This window comes from Dermacentor silvarum, chromosome 1 (genome assembly GCF_013339745.2).
Source record: "Dermacentor silvarum isolate Dsil-2018 chromosome 1, BIME_Dsil_1.4, whole genome shotgun sequence".
NCBI lineage: Eukaryota > Metazoa > Arthropoda > Arachnida > Ixodida > Ixodidae > Dermacentor > Dermacentor silvarum.
Window position 1 is genome coordinate 176,167,846 of NC_051154.1, and position 27,034 is coordinate 176,194,879.

The 27,034-nt window shown below is 45.5% G+C and overlaps 1 protein-coding gene across 1 annotated transcript in view; it reads left to right on the forward strand.

Moving 5' to 3' along the window:
* Nucleotides 1–27,034, forward strand: part of LOC119436435 (ATP-binding cassette sub-family A member 2-like) — a 342,759-nt gene that overhangs the window by 210,231 nt on the left and 105,494 nt on the right. Inside the window, exons 32-34 of the mRNA XM_037703279.2 lie at nt 12,959–13,160; nt 14,426–14,531; nt 26,024–26,135. Of these exons, the coding sequence (XP_037559207.1) occupies nt 12,959–13,160; nt 14,426–14,531; nt 26,024–26,135 (420 nt within the window). The remainder of the gene's footprint in view (nt 1–12,958; nt 13,161–14,425; nt 14,532–26,023; nt 26,136–27,034) is intronic.

Here is a 27,034-nt window from a genome sequence, read left to right on the forward strand (position 1 = left end):
AAGAAAACTTGCTGCAAATCTCAGCGTCTACACGAGTTCGGCGACACTGGCGCAGCGTTAACTCGCCCTCAAGAAAGCACACACAGATCTAGCTAGCAATGACGCCTTCGGCTGAGGCTGGTCCGGACAGATCGTCGTCCCGTTTTCCAAGAGCTTGCCCCACGTTGGGAACGCCAAAATGTCGGGATATGGGGGGATGCCAACGGCCCTCTGCCTCGACACACCGAGCCCCGCGGTTGGCGCATGCCTGCGCATCAACCGCGGTCTGGTACAAGCTCGAGGAAACAATAGACGACAACCACGTGTACACTCGGAAAGCATTTATTACGACTGCAACTAACACTTCGAGCAGGCCAGCTAGCTATAGTTGACATCGCTGAGGGTTCCCTCGAAGAGAATAATACACTAGGTAAAGAAGGGCTTCCGACTTACCAACTGGGGGAATACGGACGGCCGCGGCGTTTGCCGCGGCAAGAACGTGGTTGACTAACCACGTGCGGGAGTACGGGAGCGACGCCGCTTGCTGGAGACCAAAGAGACCCGGTCGATATCAGCGGGATCTCACGTGACCCACCCGGTGGCGCTGATAGCGCTTGCGATTCCCGCGCGCCGCCCGCGGAAGGAAAGTTTCCCCTCTCCCAACTCTCCCTGGCACGCATGCGCTTGACACGACGTTCGCTGCCCGTGCGGCGGTTATGGGACCCGAGGATTCCCACACAGTTCACATACTGTGAACGCAGTATTCTATTCGCTTGGCAATAATACAGACAACAGAGGCGCAGGTGCATGACGTGCCGATTTCTTCAGAAAATGCCCGCAGGGGCGTCTGCAGCAGCAGGCGTTTGGTGTGTTGTGACACCACTGACCTGAGCACATAGGGGTTGCACCCTCCTGCGTGTAGCCGTGAGGAAAAGGGGATCCTGGGGGCTGAGCCTAAGCCGGGAGTTTGGACCTTTATGGCCCCTCGGCAGAAGCAACACACTTCTTCGGCCTCTGCTTCATGTAGACGGCACCCCTGGACTGACCCACCTGGAGAAATCGGTAGGGTAGTAACCTTTTCCTGTCTCTCTCTCTCCAATCTTCGTCTTTCCTTCTCACTTTTCCATCTTTCCTGTCTTTTCACTTCTTACTTCCAAATTTCCAGACGGCAAGGGTTAACTGTGTGTAATATATCCAGTCTTGGGTATGTACAGTCGCGAGCAAAAGTTTGGAGACGAAAGGTGGCGTGATATTGCTTTTTTCCTTCGCAGCCTAGTCATTCCGGCTGAAATAAAGAGCGCACGCCTACGTGCGCGTGTTTGACCAATACAATGCATGAACCTAATTCCAGGCCACGGAGCTGTGCTTGCAGATATTTTAATTTTTTGCTGATGCCGTAGTCTCCAAACTTTTGCTCGCAACTGTACATTAGGTTATAGTGGCAGTGCATAGCAGGCGTCTGCACGTTTCTCGTAACCTGTAGCTAAGTGCCCCTTCACCTAAGTGCCCCTTCACCACCGAGCCCTTGTTGGGCTCGGTGGTTGGGCTCGGTGGTGGATGGCTACTACCACCGCCGAATTTTGAAACCATATTATTGCGATAGCAATTATATGGTTATTCAACCGGATTTCTGCCGTCGCCGTCGCCGTGAGGTTCCGTATAGATAAAATCTTCGCCGCGCGCCATATGCTCCAGCGGAAGCGTGCGGGGACGCGCGCTATCACGGAGAGCGAATGCACTCAATCTCCCACGCGCAAGCAAGGAAGCGGAAAGCCAGCGCCGGAGGGAGCAGGGGTGGGGGGGCACTTCTCTGCCAACAACCGCGCTCGTCGCTCGTCCGCACAGTCTCTTATCTCTCCCACGCGCAAGCAAGGAAGCGGGAAGCCAGCGCCGGAGGGAGCGGGGGGGGGGGGGGGGGCAGAACTTCTACGCTGCCAACAACCGCGCTCGTCGTTCGACCGCACCGTCTCTTATCTCCACACGGCTCTGACCTTTATGCACTGTGCATTCGCCGCGCTCAGTTTCTGTTGAAGCGATAGACCGCACGAACCTTCGCCCGTTGCAGCGTATGGGCTTGCTGCCAGCGTTTTGACAGTCGTTGTCTGCAGTCATTCAGTGTGATCTATTCATGTTTGTTTGTGCACGCTCACACCACGCTTGTTCATTCAGTTAGTAATAGTCGGGCCACATTTTCCAACGCACGCTACAGCACGCAATGCTGCCCGGATCGGCAGTGCAGCACTACAGGTGTGTCCCTTCGCACGCGCTGCCCACGGGAAGCGCTTCTCATCAACACCACCGTTTCACATACGCCTTCTCGTGGTCATCGAGTCTCTCTTCATGTCATGTCTACTTACGCCGCAGCACACCTGCTTACTTAATCAGCTCATGTTTACTACAATTTATATTGCTACCAAAGCCGCTCACCTTACATCGTATGACATTGCTGTGTTGCTATCGCATTCATTGCTTCGCCCTTAGGGCGAAACTGTGACATTTTTTATGGCAGAAGCGTCACCCCAACTTCGAGATCGGCCTCTGAAAAGAGGTTGCTGCGATGCACCCTTTCAATTTATTTACCCTCCGAACCGACCTAGACACCTTCCCAAAGTACCAGGTCCCTTACAGTGAAGGCTACACAACTGTAATAAAACTCTCACCTTTCTTAGTATCAAAATGCCTGGAGAACACGATTGGACCTGGCTACAAAGCCTCAAAGATGGCTAGCGGAGACCTCCTCCTCGAACTGACAAAGAAAGATCAAGTTGAATGACTCGCTGAACTCACCAGTATCGGTGGCATAACATGACAATCTCTCCACATCGCTTGCTCAACACAATCAAGGGAGTTATACCAGAAGAAGATTTCCGTAACTTTAGTGATGAAGATGAACGATTCCAAGAACGAAATGTAATTAAGGTGCAACGAATAACACTCCGACAAAACGACCAACAAACCCCACTGTAGGAGCTGGGAGTCGTGGTCTCGAATCAGACGTCAAAATGAGGGTCGCTCTCTAGCCTACGCCACCGGTGCGTCACGAAACGGGTAGCTGGCCTACGCTACTGGGTCGTCACAAAGAGGCTTAGAGGGCCCACGCCGTTGTCTGAAGCTGACTTGATGAGAGTTGCTTCGTTCGTGAAGATTACGAGGCCGAGAGATAGGGTAAATGAAACAGGGGGTTTATTTACATAGGATAGGCAAACTTATTTACAAGACATGGGGGTACACGTACTGGCTGGAGAGATAGGGTAAATGAAACAGGGGGTTTATTTACATAGGATAGGCAAACTTATTTACAAGACATGGGGGTACACGTACTGGCTGGAGTACGGAGCATAGTACATCCTAGCATAACAGCGCTACTACATCTGAGCAGACTACATCGTTCTGGGAGAGCACTATCTACAGGTCAGAGCAGAGGGGAGAGCACTAAGCTACATGTTAGAGCAGATAGGAGAGCACTAGCTACATCTCTGAGTAGATGGAAGAGCACTCCAGATCAGGTGCAAATGTCCGCTTAATGCCCTCCGTCCTCCCTAGATCCTTAGGCCAGGGAAACCTGCGGGCACAGCTTCCTCCAACCGGAGCTTCGAAAGTCACCGAAGGTTCCTCCTTCAGGGCGAGGGTAACACATAATCACTCCGGCGCCTTTATTCCCCGAACACAGTTGTCAAAGTAGCCTCGGGCGCACACAGCTCACTGTCACAGAGAACGGAGGGGGGACGCTCGTAGACAGGAGGCGTCATGCTTGACCCAATCTGGCACGTCTTGGCTCCTAGGATGGCCCAGCAATTAGCTGCCTCGTCTGTCGAACAGCTATGGCGGCTAGCAGCAGCCATAACAAAACGGCGTAGAACGCACTTTCCCACGAGTTTCTCGGTCCCAGTGTCAAGGTCGACGACGAAGTGGCATCTAGCAACCACGTATTCATCGAAACTTGTTTCGCCATGGTATCGCCGCTGGTCTTTCCCGTGGGACATATTTTCAACTCCACGTGGCGATTCGTCGCAATAAAGCAGGGGAGGGTTGAAGGTCGCTGCCCTCGCTGGCCGTTCGTAACACCACGAAACACGTGATACTCACATTTGGAACCAGTAATGTGCCCAGTTCACTCCACGTAGGATTGTCTTTCACGCCATCCGGTGGACCCTGCTAGCCTCGCCGACCATGATAATGATTCCTGTGTGCTCACCTTATCTGATTTATGCAACATCGGCACCGAACAGTGTCAGGATGAAACCCTAAAGCTCACCATACAGCAACTCTCTTCTGCATGTTCCAACCCTTCTGTTAGCCAGTATGTCCTACTACGCAATGCAGTTCTATACCATCACAACATGGGGGGGAAACCTGACGGGCCGGAATTTTTGTTAGTTATTCCCCCGACACCTGCGTACCACCATTCTTCAATATCTACATGAGGCTCCAACTGCAGAACACCTGGGCGTTTCACGCACCTACAACCGCGTGCAACAGCGGTTCTTTTGGCCTGGGGGGTATCGTTGTGTGCGCCGATACGTTGCTGCCTGCGAGCGCTGTCAGCGCCGGGTGATTCCACGAGAGATCAACGCGGATCCAAAAATTCATATTTTAGATTTCATTCAATATTTTATATTTTGTGCGCATATCACTCGGTAGTACGAAAGTGAACTTGCCTTCTTTGACAAATCGATACTTTAGGAGAAAAAAAAATTATCGAAATTCTTCAGGTTGCAGGCACCATTTTTATGCACCGGGCATTCTCGCAAATTCACAACAATGTGAAATACAAAATATTACGGCTACAAAGAATGCATTTTCTTGTGTAAAACGTATACGTAAAGAAGAGTCAGCAAGTGCTGTTTGAGGCTTCTGTGCAAAACGGAAGTGTTTTAGAAAAACTTCTGAATTTGCTACACTTTTCGAAATTTGCTATATTTGCGAATTTTTATCTACTAAACTAATGCATGTAGCCTTTTGAAATTTGGTGGGCTATGAGACCTTAACCTGTTTAACGATTGTGCTGAATATTGTTGCTGTAGCACAAATTTCCATTTTTACAGTTAGCCTCAAATGTGAAGTTTTGACGAAAATGAACACTATTTAAAAATCAAAATGAAAAAAAACCCCATCGTTAATTTTTCTCAAAATTTCGTAAACAGCTGTCTACAGACACTGAAAAAAGAACATTAAAAAACATCTTGCATTATTTTGTTTTTAATGACAATATATGTGGTAGAAATGAGAGCTTCGCCGGGATGCAGCAAGGTGCTTAAGAAATAGGGACATCGGGGTAAAAAGAATGTTCATTAGCCTCTGACTTGCCTAAACTTGGCCATGATTGCAACAAAAGGGCAGTTTTGGTAAACTAGTATTATGATTGCAAGCACGCAGTTCTCGAATGAACGAGTTGATAGAGTGTAGTAGAATGGGGAGTGGATCCGTGGGAGGCGGTGGCAAACAAGTGGTAAAGCAAAATATGTTGAAAGTTGCTGGCGGTGTGGCCGCCTCCTTAAGAGGAAGCTTTAGCTTGGGTGCTCCTATCTAAATACATGTAAAACGAGAATTTGTTTTTCTCAGCAACCACTGCACCACATTTGATGACGTTTGTTGCAGTTAAAAGAAAAGTGAAACTCTAGTGACTGTTGGTTGCGATTTTTTTTATTTAGGTCGTCAACTGTTTAATAATATTGACAAGATAGCAGAGGTTCAGAAAACAAGACTATCAAATTTACAACTCTTAATCAGCAATGAAACATGATATCACAATCTTGTAAATTGCACCGAATAGTAAATCTAAAGTGGACAAAATTGCTCTATTCTACATGGCTTTAAAATAGACTACTATTTTGTGTGTAGAACTTGTGCAAAATCCTTGTAAACAATGTAACAAATTCATGTAAAAAATAAATTGGCATATCAAATTTGTCTGCTTTGAATGCTCTAATAGATGCCGTTCACAGGTCTGCGATATCTTTTATATAGGTGCAGAGCTACGAATTTGTAAACTTTGTGCTTCTATTTTTTTCAAACTTACCAATTCTTGAAAATTCCAGTTAAATAACGCAGGCCAGAAATCGACATCTCACGTCCGACAGTCACTAGAATTTACCTTTCTCTATCATGTGCAACAAATTTAAGTAATATCGCCCAGTGGTTATCTCAGAAAATCGTTTCTGCGTTTTACATGTATTTGAATAGGCGGCATCGGAGTTAGGCCCGAGCTAAAGCTTCCTCTTAAGAGCAAACTTTATTAGATTCGCTTCATTAGATTTGTGTGATCTGGCTCTCTGAATCAGTTGGTCTTATTGAAAATGCGGAAAGAGCCACCATTACTGCAGCGCTTCGTAAACTGAGGACGCGTTCTCAGCACGCTATCATCCTTTCGGATTTATCAGCGGTGCTCCAACAATTATTCCTAGCATTGTATGGCAGCAAGTTCGGCCGACAGCCATTGATGTTAGCTAAGGAGCTCGGCAATAGGCATTTCATTCGGAAGTTTCAGTGGATACCGTCACATGTTGGACTTGCAGGCAATGATGCAGCAGATTAAATTAAGAGTGCCAATGAATCACCCCTTATATAAAGACTTCTCAGAACTTTGAATATCACCTCACCGTCCAGGAGTGGTTTAAGGAATCTGGCACGCAGAAGCTATACGCTGTTTCATAGAGTAAAAACTAGTTTTGCGACCCCCCCCCCCCCCCTTCCTGTTAACGCGGGACAGTGTCGCGCCTCTTTCCACCTGTTCAACACCCTTTTTAAAGAGGCGGCAGAAGAGAGCAACCGCTGGCACTATCTGCCAGCTAAATCAGCCCTAACCAACACCATGCCCCCCCCACCACCACCGTATCTTAGATTATACTGTATAATGACGTTTCCAACGGAGCCATGGCGAGTACAGCATTTTTAGAGACTTTTACCTGCCGTTAATTTTATGTGCACAGGGAGTTCACTGTTAAATCTGCAATTATCTGCGCTGCCAGCTATGCACACTTGTTAAATAAAATGAGCCATGTAAAGGTTGCTCTGTTGACGTATCTTTACTCACATTCAAGAGAATGTGTATTGTACTAAACGGTATTTTATGCATAAGTATTAACCATAAGGGTAAAATTACTCTTTTGTCGCAATCATGGCCAAGTTTAGGCAAGTCAGAGGCTAATGGACGGTCTTTTTACCCCGATGTCCCTATTTATTAGCACCTTGCTGCATCCCGGCGAAGCTCTCATTTCTACCACATATATTGTCATTAAAAACAAAATAATGCAATATGTTTTTTAATGTTCTTTTTCCAGTGTCTGTGGACAGCTGTTTACGAAAGTTTGAGAAAAATTAACACTGGGGTTTTTTTATTTTGATTTTTAAATAGTGTTCATTTTCGTCAAAACTTCACATTTGAGGCAAAAAGTAAAAATGGAAATTTGTGCTACAGCAACAATATTCAGCACAATCGTTAAACAGGTTCAGGTCTCATAGCCCACCAAATTTCAAAAGGCTACATTCATTAGTTTAGTAGATAAAAATTCGTAAATATAGCAAATTTCAAAAACTGTAGCCAATTAAGAATTTTTTCTAAAACACTTTCATTTTGCACAGAAGCCTCAAACAACGCTTGCTGACTCTTCTTTACGTATACGTTTTACACAAGAAAATGCATTCTTTGTAGCCGTAATATTTTGTATTTCACATTGTTGTGAATTTGTGAGAATGGCCGGTGCATGAAAATGGCGCCTACAACCTGAAGAATTTCGATATTTTTTTTCTCCTAAAGTATCGATTTGTCAAAGAAGGCAAGTTCACTTTCGTACTACCGAGTGATATGCGCACAAAATGTAAAATATTGAATGGAATCTAAAATATGAATTTTTGGACCCGCATTGATCTCTCGTGGAATCACCCCGCTGCTAACGTCCTGCTCTTCCACAGGCTGGCCTGCTTCAACCTGTCAACATTCCACCGGAGTCCTTCTTTCGCATCGGCCTTGACTTGTTCGGACCTTACCCTATGTCTGTATCCGGCAACAAATGGATTGCTGTCGCAACTGACTATGCGACCAGATATGCCATCACGCGCGCCGTGCCTAGTAGCTGCGCTACAGACGTTGCAGACTTTCTGCTCAATGATGTCATTCTTAGGCAAGGGGCTCCGCGCCAGCTTCTTACGGATCGTGGCCGCTCTTTCCTAGCAAAGGTCATTGACGAAATTCTTCGTAGCTGCTCTACTGAACATCGCCTGACGACAGGCTACCATCCACAGACCAATGGTCTTACCGAGCGGCTCAACCGACCTCTCACGGACATGGTGTCCATGTACGTCTCTACTGATCGCCGTGATTTCCCGGGACACCACCCTATCCTACGTTACATTTGCCTACAACTCGTCCTGGCATGACACCGCCGGCTATTCGCCGTTCTTTCTCCTGTATGGCTGCAGCCCTGTGTTGCCCTTCGAGACGCTCGTTCTTGCTGATCCCTCTGTACCAACCGCATATGCTCAGGACGTCATCTCTCGAGTCGGAATGGCTCTCCAGGTTGCTCACACTAGGCTATGTATGTCGCAGGCCTCCCAAAAAGAGCGCTATGATAACCGGCGCCGTGAAGTAGAGTACCCTCCTGAATCTCTGGTCCTGCTCTGAACGCCGTCTCGACGCCAAGGCTTGTGCGAGAAGCTCCTCCCTCGCTGCACAGGACCCTACAAAGGTCTCCGCAAGCTCAACGACGTTGACTACCTAATCACTCCTCTCCAACATCGCCCGTCTCCTTCTTTTACGTCTGCTATTGATGTTGTCAGTGTGTCGCGGCTAAAACCCTACTGCACCAGCAGTACTTACTGATTTTAAAAGGCGCCGTGACGGCGCTCAGTCCACCTGGAGTGATATTACGAGGCATTGCGTATGAGCATGCCATTAACCAGTAGCGCACCCAGGATCTCTGCTAGGGGGGAGTTGCATTTTTGTGGTGGAGGGAGGGGGGGGGGAGCAAGCACTTTCCATAATGTGCAATTTCCTTGCTTTAGCCAGAGGAATCCAGCACCAAATAAAATGCCTAATAATTATAATAATATAATGACACCAAGGATTGTTACGATGTTTATTTCTTCAGTGTTTTACTCAAAGTAATTTAAGAGTGAATGAATAAATACAAGACAGTGATAGAGTGTTTTTGTTAATGAGGAAAATTCAACCTCAAGCCACCTCCTCAATTGTAATGACAATGTGAACAGAGCCCTGAAGGTACACGTCGGACTTGTGTGGCTGGACGCGTGGGGGGGGGGTCACAACCCCCCCCCCCCCCCCCCCCGTCGGTGTGCCACTGCCGTTAAGGGACGCTTTGCTACATGAAGAGAAAGAAGAGTGGACATGCCGCGTGACATGCTGTCAGCCATTCTGCGGTAGCAGCAGCCTGTACATATTGTAATTTACAATTCTGTCTCTTCTGTGTGCTCGTGAATCCCCGTGACAATATTATGCTTTCAGACTATAGTCCACACCTGATGTTTAATGATTTATGTCAGTCGAAAATACAGATGTTGGCTCAGGCAGACCATAACCATTGTATAATCCACATGTATGAATTTATTCATAAGTACATATAATGTAGGCACTTTGTTAGTATCATAAGGGTTATCTATGAAGTTTATCGTAATCATTCTTGTTGAAGCTGTCAGTTTGGAAAAGGTGACACATAGTGCTTTGAAAGCATGTGCTGACAGGCTAGTAGCATTGGTATGATTATGTATGTTATACAGTGCATATGAACAATATATGAGAAATATATGCAAGACATGTTCTGACTTTTAACTTGTGGGAATTGTGGCATAATCCATGGCCTTCATGTGGTTGCTTGCCTATTTTCTGCTCCTGCTCCTCTTCCCTTTCCAACTGCTGTAGGGTGGGGGGAGATGTACAGGCTGTCACTCCACCTTGGAAGGTCTGTGACCTGTTTCATTGAAGCACTGGTGATGTGAATTGGTCCCTCGCTGTTCCAGTCGCAGTCAGTGTGACTGCAAAGGAGCTAGCTCAGAGACCTCTCCAGGATAGTGGAAGATGCTTACATGTTTTCCTCTCATCCAACTGCCCTTTCGGGAATCCCTCCGACTTGAGCCCGTCTGTGGTGTCTTCCACTTATGGCAGGCGCATAAGGTGCCTAGTGCTCGTGCATGGTTCTACTATGCCAGGTTCCATTCATTGGAGGTGAATGCTGAAGGAGGTTGCCCCACACTCTCATAACCTGGCCTTTGGCCTCCGCGAGAATATGCAGCATAGCCACAGGAAGCGTTCCTCCCTTCACGGCACATTGCGAAAATGCTTCATCCAGCAGCAATGTGCTAATGGCACCCATTCTGTGTATTTATCCTTTGCTCAGGGGCTCTTGCTTCCCGAGCAATCTGGGACTGGGTGTTTATACAGTGGAATCTCGATGATACGAATCTCACGGGGTCACGAAAAATATTCGTATTAGCCGAAATTTGTATCATCGAAACACAATTAAAACTAGCTAAATTAAAGAGTCGGAGGTGAACTCACTCAGGCACACGTACGTACAAAGCATTTACAGTATAGACCACTTATAACGTAACCGTTCATAGTGCAGAACTGGCTACAACGCGGCCTTTTCCGACTCCCGCTTACCCTCCCATAGAACTCCATGTATACGCATACCGCTTACAGTGCAGCCGCGCGAGACGAAATACCGGTCATAATGCGGCTTTCGCGGGAAAATATCGCCGACAAGGGCGGTAGCGACCGCGCTTCTCAACGAGGTGCACCCACCGATGGGAGAGGAGATCAACGAGGGCGATTCGGAGGAGGAGCGGAGCATGAGACGTGGAGCATGAGTCCAAGGGCGATAAAATTGTCGCCGCGCGCCGTATGTGCGAGTGAAAGAGCGCGGGGCACGCGCGCACCTTCGCGGAAAGCAAACGCACAACGGAGAGCAAACGCGAGCGCGAAAGGCCGTTGGGGTATGGGAGGATGGGAGGGAGGGGGGGGGGGGGCGACGCTGTGCTACGGCACCGAATGCGTATCTTGCAACCGGGCCCAAGGGTAACTGGCAACGCAATCTCCCACGCGAAAGGAGCAAAGCGGGAAGGCAGCGCAGGAGGGAGGGGGGGGCGGCTTCTACTCTGCCAACAAATGCGTTCTTGTGCTTTGCGCCTGTGCCGGCCGTCGGTGTTGTCGCGCGCACCGTATCTTGAAAGCGATCTCCACACGGCTCTGACCTTTGTATGCACTGTGCTTACGCCGCTCAGTTTCCGTTGAAGCGATAGACCGCACGAACCCTCGCTCGCTGCGGCAGCCGCGCTTCCCCACGCTTGCGTGGGGAAAAGCACAAAAGCAACAAAAGCGCTTCAAACTCTTGCTTCAAACTCTTCGCGCCCAGTCGCGGCCTCCGCGCTGTCCGGCGCCGCGTCCGTGCGTCCGCACCAAAAAAGAAAGGGAGAAAGCGCGTGACTGCGCGCTGTTCTCCTTCGCGGCCGTCGGTGGGGCGGCGTTTATTCGTATCAACCGACGTGGGTCGAAAATCGATTCGTAACAACTGTTCTCTAGCACGGTGCAAAGTAATGGGGCTTGGCCGGGACCACAGAAAAATTCGTATCATCCGGAAATTCGTATTAGCCTTGATCGTATCATCGAGATTCCACTGTACTCTGTCAGCTGTCACTAGAGGTTGAGCTCAAATAAATGTCTTCATTAACCGACACACAACTGTGTATCCTGTGTCGTAGTGCTCAAGGCTTTCTGCAGGATAAGCGCTTGCTCTGATGCATCAGTTTATGTGAGGCTATAGCTGATGCAGCTCTCTGGCTCACTAAGTTCAAACCTGCAGTGGTCAGTACTCCTTTGAATAGTGTAATGAACTGAAGGCTTTGTTTTGCAGCAATAAGCATAGCAGAGGAAACACACACACACACACACACAAAAAAAAGAGGAAGGGAGCGAAAGGACTCCTTGCAAGTCACCAGTGTTTAGCAAGAAAACACAAATTACAAAGATGAGCATGAGAAAGAAAAAAAAAGGAGCTGTACCAACTGTGCAGGACAAATGAATTTGACACCAAAACGTAATAATAACCAGATGGTCATTGGTAGTGTGGCTTTGAGGCGTTTAGTTACCAAATCGTAGTAGCCCAAAAGGGTGGCGGAAGTGTGCGGGTAGTAGGATACAGGTCCAATGGGGCCAAGATGAATCTTGTGGAAGAGGAAAAACATGTGAATAGGAGAAGAAAGACAGCAGGGTCTTCACTGGCAGAGATTGGTGTCAGGAAAATGTTTAAAGGGAAAAAAATGCCAAGAAAAAAAAGTTCAGCACATGTTTATGTGGTATGGATCATGACAGAGAATGGACGCAGTTCATTGTTAGCCATCCTTGTTGGTCCCTTTGTCAATTTCTAGAAACGCAAGCTCTTTATTTGTCAGTGTAAGAGAAGCTGTGCAGACACATTTGGTGCCAATGCTCTGACTCTGGGCAGCTTCACTAATTTCTCTAGCATTTTTTCCCATTTATTCACACGTGGTCATTGTTTTCTTGAGCTTTAGTACAGAGCCGCAGTCTCTATAGGAGTGTCAAGTGCCTTGATAGCACCCTGTTTACATTATACTAGTGTTCTTCTTTGACCTTGCATCTGTCTGTTTAGCCAGTATGCCCTTTACTGCATGTTACTGCTAGTCAGCAGGATTGAATACACGATGCTGTATGTGTACAGCACAAGTTGTCTTAGGTGTTGCTTTCAATATCTGAGAACTGCATGGTTTGAGATCACAAGCTTGCAGAGCCTGTATAGTTTCTCAAGTTTGTGTGCCGAAAAAGGAGGCCTTAACAAGTTCTAGCTCCTGAGCTGCAGTTCCCCTTTTTGTGGCATAATAACATCGGTGGTGGTCATTATCTGCACAATATGAACAAGAGTGTAATGGTAGTTATGGTTGAAAAATTATATCCTTTAATTGTGGTAGCCTATATACATCAGAAAACTCACCTTGTTCTTTTCTTTTGCAGCAAAACAAGTTAAAGAAGGGAAAGAACGCTTCTACCCATACTGCCATTGTTCAGCAGATAAGACTGGCTATGTCTGTGAACCATATGGTTTCCAAGATCCACCCATGTTCAGGGCTTTGACTGGCGATATCCTGCTTGACATAAGCAGCCAGAATGAGCATGAGTACTACTTGTACACGACTGATATGTATAGACTTCGAAGGTAAATAGATGAACATTTATGCTGGTAACTGTGACAAGAGATTCATTTTTTATAGTGACTTGCATTGGACCAGTCATGTCATCTTGTCATTGCTAAAAATTGCTCAATCTGTGGCATTACTTCATACATAACAGCACTCTTTTTTTTTTTTATTATGCTTTCATAGAAACAGTGGTCATTGAACATGTTTTTGGCAGTGCTAGGTAATTGAACTTAGATAAGAGCTTTTACCAATTCAGCTAACCACATTTGATTGCTTTATGTTGTGTTTTCTAATGTGTGTACAATGACCTTTCAGTTTCCCTGTATTTATCTAAGTAGGAGCCTTGAAATAAGACCGGAGACTTCACTATAAAAGAACCCTTTAATTTGTGCAGTAGTTATTTTGTGTTCTTGGTGAATGTGATCAACGTGCCCTTGCGCCATACCGTTGCAAGTTGCAAATTGACAAATCTTGACTGTTTTGCTTGTCAAAAGGACAGAATTCAAGAGGATGACCTAAAATATGTATGTAATTGTATGTTTCAAGAAACACAATACTCACTGGAAACAAACTTTGTCACTTCTAGAACTTCAAAGTCCTTTTAAACTCCTCTTATTTAGTATTTTTCTACTAAACTTCAAGTATACAAAAACATTTTTATACTACCCAAGATTTACTGAACCTTAAAAGCTGTTCTGGGCCAAAATTTATTCAGGAGTGCAAGTGTGGTCTCGGGGGATTTAAATTTAGTTTCGTTTTTGATCTAGTAATAGAATTTTTAAGGCACAGTAGAAAATGAAAAAGAGCAGTATCATTTGAAACATTGTTTCCACTGTGAAATTAAAACATCTAAGAACAACTTCGTAGTTTCACACACTGGGCCTTTCTTGGATAGTTAAGGCAGAAACATTGCAAGCCATATTTTTATTTATAAACGGTAGTTTTTACAAGCAAGAATATTGACTTATTGCTTGTACCAGCCATAACATTTCTGAAATTAATCCCGAATAATGAAATTTAATCCAGGGGGCTTATTAATAATAGTATAACTATGTCCTTTCTAAGTTTAAATTAAGTCTGGTCAGTTCTTAAAAATATATATTATTTTTTTTGCACCTTGGGCCAAGCTATCTGATGAGATGAACAGTTTATTGACCTTTTTTTGTCTTCCATACATTCAGCATACTTCAGTTTAGCTAAACTTGTAATAGAACAAACAAATTTTTAAGATATAAAGAGAGTGTACTATGTTTAAAGCAAAGCTCATTTTTAATTGTTTCAGGTATGGAGCTTTTTCCTTTGGTCTGTCACGTGACTATGTGCCTTCGACATTTGGAGAAGATGCACCACCACTTTTTAGAAAAATTGCCGTCAGAGATGTTGCCAAGGTAGTGCCTTATCAAAGTACTATGTTGAGCTAAATGGTGCATAGCTGTTGATGTTTGTGGCAAAAAAAAAAAAAAAACAGTTAGCGGTGGAAAGAAGAAATGGACAGAAAGAGCACCAACAGTCCTTTTCTTCTTTCTTCCCCTAGCCTTTTGCACCACAAACGTCGACAGTAGTGCTTTATATTTCTTTACTTTTGTAAATTGTTGTCTAATTTGAAGACTATAAGTGCTTTCTTTTCTTTCAAATTAAATTTTGTCTTATTTGGGCTACAACTTAACCTCTTTTGTTACCACGCCTGTCCTCCTAAGACCTCTTGCACAATACATTGCACATTGCCTTCAACATTTTTTTTGGAATTCACTTGTAAGTGATTACACAAAATATTCATTCTGGTATGAAGTACAGTGCATGTGTAACTGTAAAAAGTGGTTTCCTCGTATTCTTAATGTCTGCTTTCGAGGAATTGGACAGTCAATTAATCTATACCTCTCTGTCGTCCCATGCGGCCGAATTCAACCTTGAGGTGTGTATTGAAATCACTGAGATTTCATGAAAATACTGGGGGGACGCGGCAGCCACATGGCAATGTACTACACTTAGTTCCATCTTCATCTCTGCGTTTAAGCAATGAAATGCCGTTTTTACCTTAGCAAATATGAGGAGATGACGGAGACAGTTATTTTTTTCACATACATGGAAATGCAGTTTTTCGCGTCTAACGGTGGTATTTAAATTTTTAAATTGTTTTCCGAGTTCATTACATAACAGTACACAATAAAAACCACCATGAAGACCGATTATATCCCACAGTTGTGTTCTGGTCTCAGGAGGCTGTAGCAATCAATCAATTTGTTACAGTTTTTCTACATGCTGGTAAACATTTCCGTTGCAATTCTTCTACTAGCAACGTCATGCACCGTCTGAAATGACAACTGAACTTTAACTATTTGTCAGATTTGACAATTTTTGCCAGATTGGGGAGTCTGGAAAAATAAAACTTGGACTGGTTGTATTGTCGACGCTAGCCTCGAGTGCTTCTAGCGCTTTCTCAATAAAACGATGCTAAATTTGCGGTTTGGTCTACTTGGCAAAATGATTTTTAAATGACTGCAGCAGTGAAAACACAAAACCTTCTCTTGGGTCTTCTCATTTTTTGGTCCGACGTCTGAGCTGTTTAAACAATGTCTCATACAACGGAAGATGCTCATGAGTGCATGCTATTTTGGTAATTGTGTTTTACTAATCTCAAGTGCAACTTTATTTTTCCCACCGTGGGTTACTTTAACTCCTTCCTTACCCCGGGGAAATTGGCTGTTTTTTGGATGTCTGAGTTAGGAATTTTTTGTGCAAAAGCTACTAAGTTTACAGTGTCATGCAGTATATAAAAGTGAACTTAAGTGAATGTGCTTTCAAATAATATTTATTTAAAAAGATACAAAAAATTTTAATTCCATAAAAATTCCTAAGCAAATAAAAATCCCAAAAGTTTTCAAGAATATTTTGGGGAAAGTAAGAAGTAACATCTCTGGCAAAAGCATTTTTAGAGAAATTTCAAAATATACAAATTGTTGATATATCGGAAACATTTCTTTAAAGCATCGGTTCTCAAAGTGGGTTCCGCGGAACCCAGGGGTTCCGCAGGCCCCTGGTCGGGGTTCCTCGAGCCACTGATTAATTTTCCCTGGTTCCGTGATTGCCAATTGGCTAAAGATGGCGATCACGAGGTGCGCTCGATCCAGAGAACCTCCATTACCCATGCCCAAGTGTCAAAAAGCACATCACAGTGCTAAACAGCAACACGCAAACTGTGCAATAAATCCGCGAGCAACTTGTAGCCACCCAACCTCCGAAAACGGGCAGCGCGCTTAAGCTTTCGCACTTGAATCTCGGAGGCCGTAACTTACCACCATGCGCATTTCTCCAGTTCGTAGATAGGGCAGGTGCCGATAGCGTGCGCACTGATGTATACATCGAAAAATTTAAAAAGAAATGGGCGGAGCACCGCAAATGTGCGACGGAAAGAAGCAAAAACGGCGCTAGCGTCCAACCGAAAATGAAGCGACGCAGTCTGCGTCGCCATGGTCATCAGCGGCAATCGTACGCGGTACGTGACCGACAGCAAAGCCGGAACGCTTCGGGCGTAATTGTGGCCTTTATTCTTGCATTTATTGCCGTGTGTAACACCACGTTGGCGGCTAGCCGTGTGCCTTCATGAGTGCCGTCCATGATCGCATCAATAGCCACCACAATTTCGATCGCAGCGGTTGCGGCAAACAGCAGTTTCGTTTTGACTCGGTGCGTGTGTTGGCTGCGTACCTTCACAACTTCGTAGTTACCATTCATGATCGCGTCGATAGCGACCGCGGTTTCGTCAGGACTTGTTGCAGCAAATGGTAGTTTCGTTTTGACTTGGAGCGTGCGTCGGCCGCCTGCCAATTCAGAACCTCAAGGTCGCCGTGCATGTTCGCATCGATAGCGACCGTGGTTTCGTCCGCAGCGGTTGCGGCAAGCAGCAGTTTCCCTTTGGCTCAGTGAAAAGCTATCGAAGATAAAGAGCATCGGCTGCATCGCGATGGACAACCGATTTGTTGGCGACCAGCTTACCGGCGAAAAAATAATCTGAATGTGCGCGCGGTAGTAAAAAGCGCGTCTCAGATGCCGCGGCAGCGCTGCGAGCGCTAATCAATCATGAGATGAAAAGAATTTTAGCTTCCGCACTGCTCTTGTGCAAAATATAAACAAGATTTGCTGATTCATTCAGTAAATAAAAGCGTGTTGACGTAGGAAGCACTCGTTTTTCTTGATACCTTCGATAATTCGACATTCGTTTAATTCGGACATGTTAATTCGTTTAATCCTTGGCACTTCATGGAGCTTAGCAGGGCTCCCTGGAATGAACATGCTTGAGAACCCCTGCTTCAAAGAATTATACCCATAGATAAAGTACTCTTTGTATTAAGAAAAATTACATGATGCATAGTGAAACATTCAAGTTCTTGATTGGTCCTACTTACGATTTTTTTTTTCAAGAAAAATATTAATTTACAGCATAATATTATATACCAAAACGTGAGTACTAATTGCACATTTCAAAAGTACATTTTGGAAAAGAAACAGTAATTATAAAATAGGTAATAAAAATTACCAAACACAAATAATTAATGAAATTCATGGCAAACTTTCCTAATGATAGACATATCTTCAGAGAAAAAAAATTCTTTACATCCGTTTGTCAAGGATATGCGTCCATGCATATGTGTTAGTGTTTACACATATAGCATGAACGACCTCCGCCGTAAATGACAGGCGAAAAAAATTGGCAGCTCTCGCCAGCCGTTTCAGCCCCCTCTGGAGCCTCATCCCGATATCAATGCCTGGAACTCTCTGGGGTCGAAACTGGTGGTAGCACATCTTGTCCAAATGAAGGGGACACACCATAAACAAGGAAAATAATAGTTTGGACACCAACAGGGCAATTGAACCGGCTGTAGATATCAATAAACAAAACGGAAGGCAAAAACGAAACTTGCCGGCGGGTAACAGTTCATGTTCCCGGCTGATCTGCTGAAGTTCCCTCATCTGAACTAAACTCCGATGACGCGACATTGATGTCTGAGGCATCACTGCTCGAAAAGTAAAAAAAATCGCTTCTAGGATTGTCGGGATCAAGCGGGCAACTGCTTTCTTTCGAGCGCGAGCGGTTCTGGATGTCAACGCCATCACGCCGCTCGAGTGCACCTCAACCTTTGATCTTGCACGCGCTTTAAAAATCTCTGCCACGCGGTAAAAATGTGAACCGTGCAGAAACAGAAACTCTACTTTGTGTACAATCACCGAGATACTGCTATGAGTCTAGGAGCGCGGCGTTTTTTTTTTTTTTTTTTTTAAGTAGGCGCTCAAAAACGTCGATACCAGTAATCGACGCCTAGTGCCGTGCTAAGGAAAGAGTTAATCTGTAGTAACCGGCTGCGACAGGCAGCAGCACAACGAGACGCTAGCTGGTGGTGGAGCATCATTTATTGAAGGCACCATTGCAATATATATATCGCAGTGCTGAAAGGGTTTGGGAAAGGGAACACAGATGATATCTCGGCACAGGAGCCAGAGGGAAGGGATACACACGAACGAGAGAGTGCAAAAACGGGAGTGCGCACAGCTGGCTTGGCTGGTGCACAACAACGTCAACACAGAAAACATAGCATTCCTTCCCACTTAATTTAGAACCGCTGTATCGCCGAGTTCTTGTCGGTTGCCGTAGTGGAGGCTGTGCAGGGTCAGTCGTTTCCGCGGTCGCGTCGACGTCAGGAACTTACTGCGTCGGTCGAGTTGGTTTGTCAATGTGGCCCGTCGGTGGCTGTTCAGCTGCGGTCGTTTCCTCATCTACCGTGTGATGCTCTGTTGCTGCCGGGACTGTGTTTGTCACGCCAGTCAAAGAGGCAGTGCCAGTTATGTCAAGTCGCCTGTCCCACTGTTCGCTTGCAATGGTGTCATAACCATTCCCTCCAGTTGTACCTTCATGGCGGTGGGGGACTTGGTCGACATGGCGCCACACTACTCCGGCTGGAGTTTCCACCTTTACCATCCTGGAGCTGGACGTAGACTGCATGAGCCCTGGTGCCCATTTTGGGCCGGTGCCATAACTCTGCACATATACTCTGCTGCCTGGCGAGACAGCCCAGTCGTCCGTGCCTGTTGCTGAACCTGTGGCCCTGGGCGGCAAACACGTGTCCAGGCGCGAACGTAGTTGGTAACCCAGGAGCAACTCCGAGGGAGACTTTCCTTCCCTTTGGGGGGTTCGCCTGTAATTGAACAACAGTCACATGAGGTTATCTTCCAGCGCCCCTTGTGTCATCTTGCGCAACCCATCCTTCACGGTTCAAACCACTCTTTCAGCGGCTCCGTTCGACTGAGGATGGAATGGCGCTGTGTGCAGATGCACAATATTATTTCTTGTTACGAACGTGGCGAACTCCTGACTTGTGAATTGAGTGCCATTATCAGGCACAATTGTGTGCGGTACTCCGAAACGACAAAACATGCTTTGCAAACAGCGAACAGTACAAGCGTGTTCGTGTGCCTCATGGGAACCGCTTCAATCCATTTAGTATGCACATCAACTGCCACAAGTATCATCTTGCCCGCTATTGGCCCTACAAAATCAATGTGGATCCGAGACCACTTCTCATGTCTTGGGCCAACTTACTGGCGGGGTTGCTGCCGGCATGGGTAGATTCTGCACGCAGTTTTCACACTGTGCCGACATGTCCTCTATGTCCCTGTCAACACCCGGCCACCAGAATAATGACCGTGCGACTGATTTCATGGCCGATGAGCCCTGGTGTGTTTCATGTAGCAGCTGTAACATCCTTTTTTGTGCTGCAGACGGTATCACAACCCAACTTCCCCAGTAGACTAGCTTGTGGGCCCACGACAGCTCCAACTTTCAGTCGAAGAATGGCAGCAGCAACTTCTCCATTCCTTTAGCCGTTCGCGGCCACCCATGCAATATATAGCGTGCGACACGGACTAACACTGGGTCCTTGGCGGTCAGCTCTTGTAATTCGTGGGTCGTTACAATACCTTCATCCAGTGCCTCCAATGACAAGACGTACTCGGGTGGGTCGCCATCCAACGCTGGCTCAGTCGCCTCTATTGGAAGTCTGCTGAGGGCATCTGGTGTTAGCAGTTGCTTCCCAGGCATGTACTGCAGCTTGTACTGGTAGCCGCCCACGAACAGTGCCCACCGTTGAATGCGAGCTGCCGCCATTGTTGGTGTCTGGCGATCAGGCCTCAGTAGCCCGTGCAGGGGTTGATGGTCGGTGACCAGAGTAAACTCCCGACCTAGAAGATAATCCTGGAAACGAGATACGCCAAAAATAAGTGCCAATGCTTCTCTCTCCAACTGCAAATAATTCTGTTCCGCCTTCGTTAGCGTTCTGGAGCGGAATCCAATTGGCCTATGATCATTTCCTTCCGAAGGAAGCAGCACTGCTCCTACGCCCTTAGGGAGACGCGTCGCATTCTAGCTTCAGCTCTTCGTTGGGGTCGAAATGAACCAACAGTTGTGCATTCTTCAGGCTTTCCTTGGCTTGTTCGAATGCAGCCTGATGCTGTGGCAGCCACTCCCAGCGCGATTTCTTTTCCATTAGCCGGTACAACAGAGAGAGAAGCGAGGACATATTCGGCAAGAATCGTGCATAATATGCGAGCATGCCCAAGAAGGAATGCAACTCTGTGACATTACGGGGTCGTGGCGCTTACATGATAGCTTCTACATTCTTCTCAATGGGATGCAATCCTTCAGGATCTATTCGATGCCAAAGATACGTAACTGAAGGTTGTCTGAACTTGCATTTGTTGGGCCTAAGTTTCACGCTGTGTTCTCAGAATCGGTCTAATACTTCCTTAAGCCTCCCTCCGCTGTCACCGCTACACTCCGACACTAGCACGTCATCAAGGTAGGCTTGGACGCCCGGTAACCCGCAAAATATCGCATCCATCTTCCTTTGAAAGATAGCCGGCGCTGAAGCTATGCCTAACGGGAGTCTGTTATAACATTACAAACCGCGATGGGTGTTAATGACACACAACTTGTGGGATGTGTCGTCTAGCGGTACTTGGTTGTACGCATCCTTCAAATCCAACGTGCTGAAAGCCTCACCCCCATTTAAGCTGGCAAACATGTTCTCGACTACCGGAAGTGGGTAATGCTCCACATCGCAAGCTGGGTTGAGAGTGACCTTAAAGTCTCAACAAATTCGAACAGTACCATCCTTATTCAAGACTACTACGATAGACGTAGCCCATTCCGCATGCTGTACTGGCGACAAGACTCCCAGAGACACCAACCGATCAATTTCGCTTGAGCTCTTGTCACGTAGTGCGTAAAGAATGGATCTAGCCTTAGAGAATTTTGGCGTCGCTGTCGACTTGAGCTTCAGACTGGCAGGAGGACCTTTGATGAGTTCAAGGTCTGCCAAGAAGACGTTTTCGTAGTCCGCAAGCATACTGTTCACCCTGTGAGCGGATGAACTTGCAACAGGCAGGCAATTCCGGCGCCATCAGCTGTCCAATCGTCACACCCATATTGCTGAGCGCCGTTATCAGGTCACGTCCACACAGGCTCGGTCCTGCACAGTCAAGCACAATTAGTGTGCACATGACGGACACATTTTTGTACCGCACCGACAGTTCGAGTTCACCCAGCATGGGCAGCTCTCCCACGTAACACGATAACTTCATTCGGGGAGCCTTCATGCGTGGCCACTGTGCGCCGTTTCGCTCGTAGATATGGTGCGAGATGACGCACACCGGAGACCCTGTGTCGATTTCCATCTGTAGTTCAACGTATCGTCGTTGAACCACCGTCGTATCGGTGGTTCCAGTCCGTTTTTCTTTTAAGAGATTACGGTCCAAACGTGTGCCGCACTGGCTTCGTCCCTGTTGTCAGGGTTTGACGTGGTTTGCATGGCCATCAATGCTTTTACACTCTGTGCCTGTTTCGCACTCTGCCCATCTGATATTGGCGCGTCATAGCACATCCTAGCCAAGTGCCCGTGCTGCCCACAAAGAAAACAGCGTGCCTTCATCCACCGGCAGGCGTTATCGTCATGCCTCGTGCTTCCGCATCTTCCGCACGTTAGCGCTGCACTTCTGTTGTGGTTATCTTGAGATGAGCGATGATGGGCTTGCACTTTGAGCAACGTTGGCAATTCTATGCTCATATCTCTAGCATCGTTGTCCGCTGCTTCCGCTGAAATGGCTATAGCTTCGGTGTCTTCTAGCGTCAACCCTTCTTTCGTAAGTAGCTGCTTACGCAGGCTATTTGAGCGTACGCTGCAAATAATCAGATTCCTTAACATGCGGTCTAATGAGCTGCCAAAGTTGCAGTTGTCCGCTATGCGCCGTATGTCGACGAGAAACGCTTGCATTGACTCCCCTTCCTGTTGGCAACGCGTGAAAAACTTGTAGCTCTCTGCGGTCTCGTGACGCTTGGGGTCATAGTAGCTATTTAGCGCTGCAACTGCTTCAGTATACGTGAGCGAATTGGGAGTCTTTGGCGTGATTTGACCAGCTAGCACTTGAACTTTCTGCGTGCTGAGGGCAGCCACCAGCAGCACCCGTTGCTTCTTTGAGTCAGTAATGTCATTTGCTTCAAAATATGCTTCTGCCCTTAGGAGATATGGTTTCCACTTATCTCTGGTATCGTCGAACCCTGGTAGCTGAAGACTGGCCATGGTTCTCTTTGGTGTTTCACGTCACGGTAGTCTGGTTTCACCGTCGTGTTAGACCGCTTTCACCGCATGGTCGGTATCCGTGAGACTCGTCGCCACTGTAATAACTGGCTGCGACAGGCAGCAGCACAACGAGACGCTAGCTGGTGGTGGAACAACATTTATTGAAGGCACCACTGCAATATATATATCGCAGTGGTGAAAGGGTTTGGGAAAGGGAACGCAGACAATATCTCGGCACAGGAGCCGGAGGGAAGGGGTACACGAACGAGAGGGTGCAAAAGCGTGGGCGCACACAGCTGGCTTGGCTGGTGCACCAGCAAAGTCAACTCGGAAAACATAACATAATCAATCAGGGTTTTCACAACGTACATACAAATTATTACTTGCAATCCTTCCTGGGTTTTCAGTCACATAAGAGCACACAGTCGATTTTGGATGGACCTTCGAATGAAGCTTGACTAGCAGTCTAATGTCATACATTTTGAACACTGCCTGTGCAAGTGTCCTTATTCATTGCTGTACAATGTTGTGCAACACTCCACATTACTGTACAGGAACTGAACAAAGCATGTGGAGGCTCCAGCGCCTGTTGAACATGCACTAGACCACTTTGCTTGCGTAGAGATTATGATCGAACGCAATAATCAAGTATGAGGACACTTCTGCATGCTCCCTGATCTGACAACCATTGCTTCACGAGCCTAAAAAATGCAGTAAGAAACGAATCAGGTACCTGCTGCAATGGGTAAAAACAAATGCCCCCCCTGTACAATAGGAACTTACCCGTTTTCATAATTGTAAAGCTACTGCTTTCCCGCATTGCATGGGCATCACTATGTCTAGTATTGACGCCAACAAATCTTCATAATATTTTTTTTTTCTTGATCTGACTTACAAAAATTGGGAACTAGGAACCAGGTGCATATTTTAGATTTTTTTACTCTTAGTACTTATACTAAAAATAGCAAATTGTTACTTTCATTCATGTTCCTTGAGGTGCTTCTTTGAAGTTTCAAATAAGAATTCTAAAGAATTGTCTGAGCCTATGTTACTGCTATACATCCATCTAAAACACCAGGGATCAGGCTATGACTTTATGTATTGCAGTATACGATGCGACTACTACGTCCTGAAATAAAATTTTAAAAAATAAGAGCACTGAAAATGATCTTATTTCTAGCGGTAACGAAAGAGTTGGAAGTACTGCAACAAAAGATAAAACATGAGCGTAGAGCCATTCCATTCTCTATGATTCTCTACAAGCTGGTTTTTGTAATCCATGAACACTTTGGAAGATGTTACACAGAGTCTATAAAATTTTAATTGAGGAAATTTCACCTAAGCTTGTTGCTTTTACACATTTATATGTTGTACAGATTTGCCTCCTAGCAGCCGTCGCTTTGTTCTGATGGGGGTGGGAGGCAAGAACACTAGTGTGCTGTGCTTTGGATGCACATTAAAGAATTCCAAGCGGTTAAAATTAATTCAGAGTACTCCACTATGGCATTTCTCATGGCCTCTGTGCTGCTTTGTGACATTAGACCCTGTCAGTCAATCATATGCTGTACATTTTACATACATTTTTATGCGTTTGATTTTATGCATTTTTGACCTAATTGAATGTTAAGTACATATTTATTTTTTATCAGTGGAAAAGGGAACAGTGATAACAGTATGTCTGCAGTGGTCAGCATCCACAAGCGCCACCTAATACTAGCATACAGGCATTTTTGAAGCCACATTCTGTCAGTTTAATTCATGCTGAAGGCGCATTGTATCTGAAAACGGCAATGAAACAAACAGTGTACAAAGTTTACCACAATTATATGTAGTTTTGGCTGAAATATTGTTACTTTTCCTAAAATTGTCATGTTCTCAAATAACCATAAGGTTTCTCTAGAACCGAGTTTATGTTCTCTCTTCTTCAGCATCTCGTAATAAGGTTTCTCTAGAACCGAGTCTATGTTGTCTCTCTTCTTCAGCATCTCGTACACCCAGTTTGAATCATACAGGAAGTCAGTATACAAAGTGCATGAATCTGGAAATTCAGTGAAGGAGAAGTCATCTGAAATGACTTAATCTGATATACATTTGTGGTATTTTTGTGCAGTTTTTTTAGGTTTACTTTTTGTTCATGAGGTCATGATCTTAAAATCGCGTCTCACCTGTGCCAAACCTGCATGTTCTTCCTAAGCCCCTAACACCCATCCATAGCTCTCACCACTTTGTATTTCATGTGATTCTTGAGGAATGCTAGGAAAGGAAGAGAAGGGGGGGGGGGGGGGGGGAGTGCTTTTGTCTTTAAAGAGATGGATATACTTTCACTTTACTTTATTTCACTTCACTTCAGGAAGTAGAGGGCATGGGAAGAAAAAGCTCTTGTGAGCTTGACTAGGCTTCCCAGCCGATTACAGTTCAGCATGCAGTGACAGTTGAACCTACTGATAACAATACCGGTTTTTACGATATATCGGATATAACAATGAGCAGCTTATGCACCATCAATTTTGTTTTTGTTCTATGGTAAAATAAACCGCTCACTACAATGCTCCCATGCCGCACTATTTGTTATAACAATTAAACCTGGCTACTGGGTGTATGTGCCGAATGCAAAATCCTCAAAAGAAAAAAAATGAAGAAAAGAAAAATTGTGAGCCACTTTGCCAGACATGCTTTTGTGTTGCGCACCCCACACGGCACAAAGGCGAGTGTGGTGAAGCGGCCCGCATTTTTTTCGTTCCTTTTTTTTTTTTCTGCGCAGGCACCCAAGTAGCCAGGTTTAATTGTTATACCCAATAATGTGGCATGGGGAATATCGTAGTAAGCAGTTTATTTTACCATAGAACACACACAAAAGTTCACAGTGCAGCAGCTGCTCATTGTTACATCCGAGTATTTTTAAAACCAGTAATGCTATAATTGTGTTTGTACTGCTTTGTGTCTAATTAAAATGTTTGAATGCTTGTCCCCTCTGCCTTTTTTGTATAACCCGGTTTAAACAATTATCGGTTATAACAATTGGATTTTCTTGGCACTTCGACTGTAGTTTTTTGACTGTAGATTTTCTTGGTTCGACTGTAGCAGAAAGCCAACTTCAAGTTGGGATTGACACAGGCCTGTTGCCCATATCTGTCCGTGCCCATGTTCGAACACCATTAAATGGAAGTCTAGAGAGAGCATAACGTTTGTGGCATAAAAGCTTGAAGGTGTATTTTAATCGTTTAAGAATTTGTTTTATGGTTCTCTTGTGTCAGGTATGGTACAACAATAAAGGATACCATGCAATGCCCACTTACATTAATAGCATCAATAATGCCATTCTAAGGGCTAATCTTCCACTTGAAAATGGACACCCATCTACTTATGGTAAGTGTAAACAGATCCATCATGAAACATATTGTATTCCTTGATTATAAATTGCCATTTTTCTTGTTTTTGTTAGTTATGTTTTCCTGTCTATTAGTGTTACTTTATCATTGTGAGCTGGACTACTAACCCTTTGTTAACAGCAGGACATATTTATCCGAGTGATTGCATGCTGCATTTTAACCGTAATATCCATCCTGTTTTTCAGCTCTGCTTCACAGTGCTATAGCCATGAACTGTGGCAGCCGTCATTTAACATTTTGATCTTGCTAAAGGTTCTTCATTACTCTGCATGTCCTGTGATAAAGTGGAGCCATTAAACCATTCATTTACTTCCTTTTTGTCTACTTCCTGTAATTTTATCACTGTTTTTTTAAGTTAACATGGCATAAACACATTATCTTCTGAATACAATTTTGCTCACTTGCACTAAAGTCACAGGAAAAAGCCAGGCCACTCTTCCTTCCACTTAGGCTTGTAAAATGTGCCAGTGTGCCCAGTCTGCTACTGATTACTTTTGGAAGCAGCCATGAGGAGGCAGAAGTGAACATTATGAAAGGGTACCAGGTGGACAGTGGAACAGATCAGTCCCACTTTTTTCTTCTGTATAAAATGGCTCAACTTTTGGATTGCTCACCCCCCCCCCCCTTTGTGTGTGTGTGTGTGTGTGTGTGTGTGTGTGTGTGTGTGTGTGTGTGTGTGTGTGTGTGTGTGTGTGTGTGTGTGTGTGTGTGTGTGTGTGTGTGTGTGTGTGTGTGTGTGTGTGTGTGTGTGTGTGTGTGTGTGTGTGTGTGTGTGTGTGTGTGAGAACAATAACATACCAAGAGCACTATGGTAATGCTTTATACATGGTGTGAGTTGTTTTCTCGTCTCCAATAAATGGCTAAAGTGCATTTCTT